At 39.1% G+C, this 9,619-nt stretch overlaps 1 protein-coding gene and 1 pseudogene across 1 annotated transcript; both read left to right on the top strand.

Moving 5' to 3' along the window:
* Positions 1-356: 356 nt before the first annotated feature.
* LOC114751451 (cytochrome P450 714A1-like) lies at positions 357-5,126 on the top strand. Its single transcript, XM_028940125.1, has 5 exons — positions 357-888; positions 2,216-2,442; positions 3,568-3,821; positions 3,954-4,323; positions 4,422-5,126. The coding sequence occupies exons 1-5, from the start codon at positions 594-596 to the stop codon at positions 4,845-4,847; spliced, it is 1,572 nt and encodes a 523-aa protein (XP_028795958.1). The 5' UTR covers positions 357-593; the 3' UTR covers positions 4,848-5,126.
* Positions 5,127-6,474: 1,348 nt separating this feature from the next.
* Positions 6,475-9,614, top strand: LOC114751452 (uncharacterized; annotated as a pseudogene).
* The last annotated feature ends 5 nt before the right edge of the window (positions 9,615-9,619 follow it).

Genomic DNA, 9,619 nt, shown 5'->3' with positions numbered 1-9,619 from the left:
TACGTATAGAATTTAAAATAAAAAGTAGTCTCTTAATTATTATTCTTTAAAAAAATAGTTTTTTCTATCTAAAAATAATTAATTAAAGATTTTCAATGTGAACTATTTAAATCAAATATAGATGATTTAGATCTGATAAGTTTAGAATGCTTATCAAAGTAACAACATTGAAATTGGTCCCCCAACGAACGTACTACATTATGTGGATTATTAAAATAAAAAAAAGACGGGTTAAAAAAAAAGAAAAAAAAGGAAAAATGAAGTAATTGGGTTTGGGTCCATGCCGGGGTGCACGACAGAGGGAGCAATCGGTAATTGGCCGCATTGGAAGACCTGTCTTCTTTAAATAGCAAGCTGCGAAAGCCTGAGCATCCATCAGCGAGCTCCCAGACAAGTCACTGCTCATCAGGGTTCAGGGTTTATGCACACGCGCTCACATCCCTCCAACGTCTTCCTTTCCCGTCCATTTGCACTAAAGAATCTTCCACCACCCTTACCCTCTTCGCCATCCTCTCTCCTCCTCTGCAATCAGTTAACAGCGACGCGTCTGTGATACTATCAAGAAGAAGGAGGTGGGCGCGGCGAAGAGATCGATGTGGATGGTGATGCAGGTGGCTTGGTGGGCGGGCGTGGTGGGGATGTTGAGCTGGATAGCGTATGCGTGCAGGAGGGTGTGGGGGGAATCGGAGAGGGTGAGGAGGAAGCTGCGAATGCAGGGGATCAGAGGTCCTCCTCCTTCCTTCCTCTACGGGAATCTGCCTCTTATGCAGAAACTCCAATCTCAGGCCAATTCTCCTTCTCTCTCCACCCGCCATTCCCATCTATTCGTCGCTCACGACTACACCTCCAACCTCTTCCCTTACTTCGAGCACTGGCGTGCGCAATACGGTAAATACCCTTCTTCTCTTCTAATCTTGCTTCGTCAATAAGCAATTCGCTCCTCCTACTTCAGTATTCTGCAATCAGCCGGCAGCTTTTAAATTACTGTTTTATGACTTTAGCAGAGAGCCTGCCCGGCTGCGAGTCTAGCTGTGTTTGTATTTTTTAGTCTCGATCGAACATTCATGGGGAAAAGCTAGCGCAGTGGGTGCGGTGTTTGATTGAGTTCAAGTGCCACTTTTCGATTTTCGATTCCGTATGGGTCAACTTTTCAGGCATGATAGGAGTGTCTTTCTCGGCATTTAGCTCAGTTTTTGTGAAAAGTGAAAGCGTTTAGTTCTGTTTTGATGGTGTGAAATTAATTGGGATGGAAAAGCGGAAAAGCATGCCTAGGATGTTGACCATAATTAAAGATACGCGGGTGGGACTTGGCAGTGGCGGGGGCTGGGAATCAAGCATTCAGAATTCGACCTGTTTTATTCTTCCAAGGTCTATTAAAATGCCTTTCGCCCTCTGGTTTAAACTCGAATGGAATCCATTTTAATTCTATGCATAAAATGGATGATTGATTGATCTTTTGAGTCAAAGATAAAGTCAACTCTATCTCGCCACCACTTGCCAGCTTCCCAGCATGGTTCTAGGAGTGGTCGATCCTCTCTGATTCCATACCAGCTCATATTTTATTACAAGAGCATAAAAACCAGCTGATTATTGGAAGCCTCTATTTTTTTTTGAAAAAAAAAATTCAATTCTCTTTTAACTTTTAATTATATAGGCGACAAAAACGCATTGTTACAAATAAAACGTATAATATGACTATACGAGTGTCAGATCCAGATTTATTGTTAATATAAAATATTATAAGTTATGAAATAATATGATTCATTCCCGTCGATCTTGAAAAATTATGAGTAGAATATATATACTTTTCTTCTGACCAGCAGCAGAATATATATACTTTAGTCGTTAACCCAAAAGAAAAAAAAAAAAAAGAACTGGGGTCAGGGAGGACAACATATTGCATGTATTTTATTGGTGAGGTAGGACAGTGACAATAACATAGTATAAGAATAATTACCTTTACAGCTGTTGTTGCAATTTTGGTAGATACATAGCCTCACAAGCGGCATCACCTTTCAATTAGCTTACGCATATTAATGGAGCAAGCTAGCGCCTAGACCATTACGGATCATTTCAGTCTGGGCCCATCAAATAAATGGATCAACGTCACGTCCCTGTCACTATTAATCAGATTCTCCATATGAAATTTTACATCAAGTTTATGATTAAGAGATATATTTACTGTAACATGGGGCACGTGCAACCTGACTTGCAGGTCCAGTGTACACGTATTCCACGGGGACGAAGCAGCATCTTTTTGTGAACGAACCAGAGCTGGTGCGAGAGATGAACCAGTGTCTCACTCTGGACTTTGGAAAGCCCTCTGATGTAACCAACAGGCTCGCTCCCTTGCTTGGAAATGGCATTTTAAGGGCAAATGGGCTTAGTTGGGCGCACCAAAGGAAGCTTGTTTCGGCCGAGTTCTTCATGAACAAAGTTAAGGTGCGTCATTGATTATCCTTAATCATCATTGTATCTGGTACTAATATCATATAATATCCCTCCCCGTCACCCACCCACCTTTGTGGCTTTGTCTTCACTTCTATCGTGTTCATTGATTAGATTAGATTTTATACAGTATATCGTAAGCGAGGAAATTGACAGGAAATTGGTAATCACCCATCTTTTTCTCCGGGCAAAGTCGCCTCTGTTAATAATGTTAGTGTTTTTTTTAATAATCAGTGTGTTGATGACAGGTGGGGCTAATAACACACACACACACACACAACACACACACACTCTCTCTCTCTCTCTCTAAAGAAATAATTCTGACGCACTATATTCAAATTCTAGTCTTTTTCACACACACACACACACACGTGACTGTTATCACTTTTCATTTTTATCCAAGAGGGATTCCTGTAATAAACTCATTAGGGTTTTCTTTTTTATCATATATTATTTCTTATTTAATTTGTGAAAAGCATCGCTCATTTTATATTTTATGCACGTACTGAATAGAATTATTCCATTGTGTTATGGGTGTGTACGGGACTTGTTTACCGAGCCCCCGTATTTTACATCGTTACGTTCTCCTGGAATTCTGGATTGAGAGATATTCTAGTTCCTGTATTACCTACGTAGATATATTTTATTTAAAATGTTGAATAGAAGCATGTCTGAAAAACTGTTGTGGTTGACTTGCATGTGTTTGTCAAATATGGGTGAGAGATAAACAAGCATGTTATATGTTATACGAGGGGCGGGCGACAATTTTATACGCTTCTATATGCGCATAATTAACAAGTCCAATGGAAGACATAAAAGAAAAGTCCACTAGCCGAATCGGTGGGCCCATGCACAGTGTGCGAGTGATTGTGAATAACGTTATTATTCTAGTAAGAATTAAGAAAGGTCTTTCACAACTTAATGACACCAAGGAATTCGTGATGGGTTGGAATTGGATAGACAGAAGGCCCGAAGTACTAAAAATTTCCCATATCCGCTCTGCGAGTTTTTCCGCCTTTAATAGCATTTCATAAACAGAGAGCTGTGGAAGGGGACCCACGCTATGCATGCATGCATGTGATTTGGGTGATGTGATGTGGATGGCATTATATGGGGCAGGGTATGGTGGGGCTTATGATCGAATCAGCTCAGCCTATGCTATCAAAATGGGAGCAGTCAATTGACGAGGCTGGATTATCATCAGCAGAGGTCGAAGTGGGAGCAGATTTGAGGGGCTTCTCTGCTGATGTCATCTCAAGGGTTTGTTTCGGCCATTCCTATTCCAGGGGAAAAGAGGTTTTCTCTAAGCTCAGAACCATGCAGAAGACCATGTCCAAGCAGGGTGGCTTCCTTTTCGGCCTCTCTGGCTTTCGGTCAGCCCATCTTCTTCTCCCCTTGCTGCCTTTGTTTATACACAATTATGCTCCTCACCACATACTTGGGCCAAACAAATCAAATATTTCTGTTGTTTATGATATAAAATAAATCATCATTGGTGATGGCAGGGGCATGCTTAATTTGTGGAGAAGGAAGGAAGACGAGATGGGCAAACTGGAAAGAGAGGTAGAGTCGCTGATTTGGGAGTTAGTGGAGAAACGCAAGCGACAAGGATCGTCGGAGAAGGATCTGATGCAGTTACTTCTAGAAGCAGCCGAGAGTGATGAAAGTGTGGGTGAGGACATGTCCAAGAAATTCATAGTGGACAACTGCAAGAACATTTACTTCGCCGGCCATGAAACCACCGCCGTCGCCGCCTCTTGGACCTTGATGCTTCTCGCTTTACACCCTCAATGGCAAACTGCCATTGCACAGGAGCTCGCTCAATTCTGCCCCAGTGGCATCCCAACTGCAGATTCTCTCCCCAGCCTCAAGAAGGTGCGCGTGTGTGTGCCCACAACCCCATACTTTTTCATAATATATATTTTCATCAGCTTAAAGTAAGTTAAGTTTATTTTTTGTATATGCATATATAGATGACAATGGTGATTCAAGAAGCCCTGCGCTTGTATCCGCCGGCAGCTTTTGTGTCGAGGGAGGCATATGAGGACATTAAGATAGGAAACCTGTTGGTTCCGAAAGGGGTTTGTGTGTGGACTCTGATCCCAAGGTTGCATAGAGACCCAGACATATGGGGAGCAGATGCTAATGAGTTCAAGCCAGAAAGGTTCAGCGACGGCGTGTCCAAGGCTTGCAAGTTCCCACAAGCGTACGTGCCCTTTGGAGTGGGTAACCGCTTGTGCTTGGGCAAGAATTTCGCTCTCGTCCAGTTGAAGGTCGTGCTTGCACTTATGCTCTCCCGTTTCAGATTCTCTCTTTCCCCTACTTATAAGCACTCTCCGGCTTACCGAATGATTATAGAGCCAGGACATGGCGTGCATCTCCTCATTCACAAGACCTGACCTCTCATGCAGTTACCGGCAGCTGCCTGAATTTGCATTGTCCTGTCTATCCAATATATCTATATATCCATTTGTATGTGTGCGTGAGTTGTGCTATTGTGATCACTAAATGCGCATGTGCATGAGTGGTGCTTCCTGATAAGCAAAAATAAGGGAATGACAAGCCCAACCCAGCTAACTCAAAATGAACGCGTACATCTCCTCCCTCGTCACAAATATTTTTTTTTCACTAGGCTTACTGAAGTAATTCCAGTCGAAATACTATTATTATTCTAAACTAAAACTGCACGTTGATGTTTGAAGACCTGGACCGGACAGTCCAGTCGAACCGGTCAAAGAGGGGGCCTGCTAGATTTTAATTTTTACCGAGTTAAAATTTAGGACAAGCCAGACCGAATCGAGCCCTATTATTTTGGGCATAAGATCCAGCCCAATTTAAATGAGCGCATGGTATCAAACAGCATCCTTTTTGACCAGTCATAAAAAACCAGATCCATGAATATAAAAAACAGATCCTTTAAGTAGACAGGCCACTGTGAGAAGTACTGCCTCCATCCTTAATACCACCTCTGATACCTAATATAACAAGTTTTATTAAATTAGTTATCTGTAATAAATATGGATTATATTTTTTAAGATACTCTTAGTAATCATGAATGTCAGCTAAAATCACTAGTTGATAAAATACTTAATATGTGCAACTACTATGAGGATTACTCTGAAAAAATGAATAAATATAAGAGATAAAGGGGATTAAGATCTTCTATTTAAGATCAAATTGAAAGTCAAGCTAACTCTTATATTAAAGATCAGAGGTAGTATAAGAGCTTATTTGATTTAATTTGATTATAAATATAAGATCTCAATCTACTTTGTCTCTCGTGTGTATTTATTTTTTAAAGTAGTTTTTTTGTAGTAATTGCACATATTAAAAATTCTATTAAATAGTAGTTTTAACTAATACACATGATATGAGTATTTTTGAAAAGATAACACTTATTTATTACAATAATTAATTTAACTAATTTTTTTAACATCTTCAAATTAGTTAATCAAGTTTTATATTAAGGATGGGAATATGTTAAACATATACACACATAACAAAGTATTAAGAATGTTGCGCATAATTAATATTATATTATATTATCAAATTTATGTTAAATTTCGTTATGCATAAATTATAGGCTTGACCAACTTCAAATTTTGTGACCCTTTGGTTGTGATTAATAAATAAAGTAAATATGATTATTGCAAGGAGTATTTAAATTTTTTGCCATCAAATAAATATATAACTTGAAAGATTAGCCGATTTGTTATTTTAGTTATCCTTAATATAAAATTTCATTTAATTTTTATTTTTATCTTCAATATAGAACTTTAATCTATGTTGTCTTTCATATTTATATATTTTTCAAAATAGTTCTTTTAATAATAGTAATTCTAACTAATACATTTGATTGGCAATAGTATTTTAAAAATTTTTTTTATTATAAATAATTAATTTAATTTATTTTCTTAACGGATTGGATTGAAGGTATTAACTGAGTAAATACTGAAAGGCGTTATGGAATTTTTTTCAAAGACATTTTGCGATTTGCAATTTACGAGTGTACCGATTTCGAGACAGATTTTGAGGCGGGATCCAGCTCGAACCGCGAAGGCGCCCCATTGAAACCTTCTCTATTGCGAGTTTGCGACCGTCCTTTCACTGGCGGGGGGGGGGGGGGGGGAGTGAAATAGAGATACAGATGGCTATGGTTTCTCTTGCTTCTGAGTAAAAGGCTGATACTTTGAATTTCGGCTTTCGGGAACGAAGGAATTAGGGCTTTTAACAATCGGGACTAGTTGCGTAGCAGATTCAGCTTCCAAAGTTCCACTTCCCGAGATCAATGTATTAGTCGAATTCCCGGTGATGTGTGAATTTGGTATTCAAGTTTGCGGCCGGTTGTTTTGAGAGAGGCTTACATGGAAGGTGGGAGGAGGATTACGGCGAGTCCTCGACCTTGCTGTGGTCGGAGGATAGTCGCGAAAAAGAGGCCACATCGAGGTGGGGGAGTTGACGGGTTTGTCAACAGCGTTAAGAAGCTTCAAAGGCGTGAAATCAGCTCAAAGCGCGATCGCGCGTTCAGTATGAGCGATGCTCAGGAAAGATTTCGCAATATTCGCTTGCAGGTTCCATTCCTAACTTTCTTCTTTGCTATTAAGCATCTTGCTCTTAGCTCACTAGTTTTTCTGCCCCATTCTCCATCTCGATTCATTAATTTTCCCCGTTAATTTTTTAGTCTTGAATTGTTGCAGCATTTGTCTTGGGGAGTTTTGATTGCCTTATTTCTTTTATGCTTCCCCGCTAGGAATTCCCTTAAAAGCTCAAGTGCTTGAGCTCCTTTCGTTTTTTACTATTTACTGCTTCTGCACAAATCTTTTCTAGCTGCTGTAATATAGAAAATTGCTGGTCGAGCAGGACTTGAAATTTAGGAAGCACGTCAAATTGACGTTTAGCGTTAGGCTCAATCAAAAATGCCTTGGCCTCATAGCCTCATCTTCTCGTTAGTTACTTATTTATAAGTTGTGTAAAAGTCGTCCAAGTTATTCAAGAGCCTCGTGTCATTTTTCTCTCCAATGGTGTCTCACTACCGTGTCTATTCATGCTAAACGTGTACTAGGTTCCTGTTGGAGAAACTTGGATACTGGCCTGAAGTTGCTTCCTCGAATTAAGAATTCCTTTGGTGTATCCCTTAATCATATTAGTGTTTGTGGATCTTAAAGATTAACTAGCAGCCTCATGCTTGTGATTGCTTACTTTAGCATAAAAAGAGGCTTGTTATGAATGGGACTCTGGAACCAAATAAGCAGTCCAGCCGAAACTGTGATTTCTTAAATGTGAATTTGTTTGAAGTTTTGATTACGTTCTCATTGTGAGGAGACAAGGCAAGATGGGTTGTGAAAATTTGATTTCCTTTATTATTGCATGAGCGTGATCTTTATAGGATACTTTTCTGCATTTTTGTGCGGTATAATATTTCAAACTCACTTTTTCCGAGCCGTATAATGAGACACGGTTCATTCTGTTTCTTTGGATGTGAATAATACCCTAGTGTCTCTGGTGAGATGTCAGATGTATACTTTAATATGCGTATATATACCTATCTTTTTTACCAATTTGTGATAGATTGATGGATTCTATATAGGAAGAATATGATACGCACGATCCAAAAGGTCCTTCTTCATTGGCACTCCCTTTTTTGAGAAAAAGGTCAAAAATTATTGAGATTGTTGCAGCACGAGACATTGTTTTTGCTCTTGCACAATCTGGTGTTTGTGCAGCATTTAGTCGAGGTAATAATTGTATTTATGTGTTTTGTAATATCTGAAGGTGCTGTTCTGTTCGATATATGTCTAAAAGTGGAGATACATATTAAATATATTATTTGTTGGATGCAGAGACCAATCAAAGGATATGCTTCTTGAATGTGAGTCCTGATGAAGTTATCCGAAGTCTGTTTTATAATAAAAACAATGACTCGCTTATCACGGTTTCTGTCTACGCTTCAGACAGTTACAGTTCTTTGAAATGTAGAAGCACAAGGATTGAGTATGTATAAAGCTCTGGTCTTTTTCAATTCCCGTTTCTCCCCCTTCCCGGACAAATACGAAGAAAAACTATAATGCAAAATAACTCAAGATGGACGTAGTGCACTTGGAAACTAAATTAAAAGTGGAAACTAACAATTTCTTGTTTGTTTGCTTGCGAGTTGTGCTGATATATTTGTGTTGTCCAGATACATTAGGAGGGGAAAACCAGATGCTGGCTTTGCGCTTTTCGAATCTGAGTCTTTGAAGTGGCCAGGCTTTGTTGAGTTTGACGATGTAAATGGGAAAGTACTGACTTATTCTGCTCAGGATAGGTAATACTATATTTATATGGCATTGGTTTTTCAGTTCAATGATATGATTTTCTTTTATAACAAGGGTTATTGATTGGGATACTTGTATTTGTCTGTGTTTTCCCTCTGCAGCATATACAAGGTGTTTGACCTCAAAAACTATACAATGTTGTATTCCATTTCCGATAAAAATGTCCAAGAGATTAAGATCAGGTAATTCTCATTGCATGCATGTGAATTTTAGTTGCACCTGTACACTTCACCCGCATATCATAGGGGCTGGTCTATGGCCATGCTCAAATTTATGAAAAATGTATCACATCCTCTTAGTTCAGGATAACATTGACACCTCCCTCTCTCCCCAGTCTTACTTGATTTTCGCTTTGCTCTTGTTTGATTATTTTTCTTGATCAGTCCGGGGATCATGTTACTGATTTTTGCTAAAGCAAGTAGCCATGTCCCACTTAAAATCCTTTCAATTGAAGATGGTTCTGTTTTGAAATCGTTCAACCATCTCCTTCATCGGAATAAGAAAGTGGATTTCATTGAACAGTTTAATGAAAAGCTTCTTGTCAAGCAAGAAATGAGAACCTCCTCCAAATTCTGGATGTAAGTATCCTTCTACTTCTACATGAGTTGTATACATTAGTTCTCATCTGGATATCTGAATTTCAATCATCTCCAGGTGCGGACTTTTGAGCTAAAAGAAGTTAGCAGAAGTGAATTTATGACACCATCTGCGTTCATATTTCTATACGAGAACCAATTGTTCTTGACCTTTAGAAATCGCACTGTGGCTGTATGGAATTTCCGTGGACAACATGTAACTTCTTTTGAGGACCATTTACTGTGGCATCCTGACTGCAACACAAATAATATATATATTAT

This window comes from Neltuma alba, unplaced genomic scaffold (genome assembly GCF_004799145.2).
Source record: "Neltuma alba isolate B1F8T4 unplaced genomic scaffold, ASM479914v2 tig00006928_pilon, whole genome shotgun sequence".
Classification (NCBI taxonomy): Eukaryota; Viridiplantae; Streptophyta; class Magnoliopsida; order Fabales; family Fabaceae; genus Neltuma; species Neltuma alba.
The sequence above is the reverse complement of the archived record's forward strand: the minus strand, read 5'-3'. Positions and strand labels throughout refer to the sequence as shown.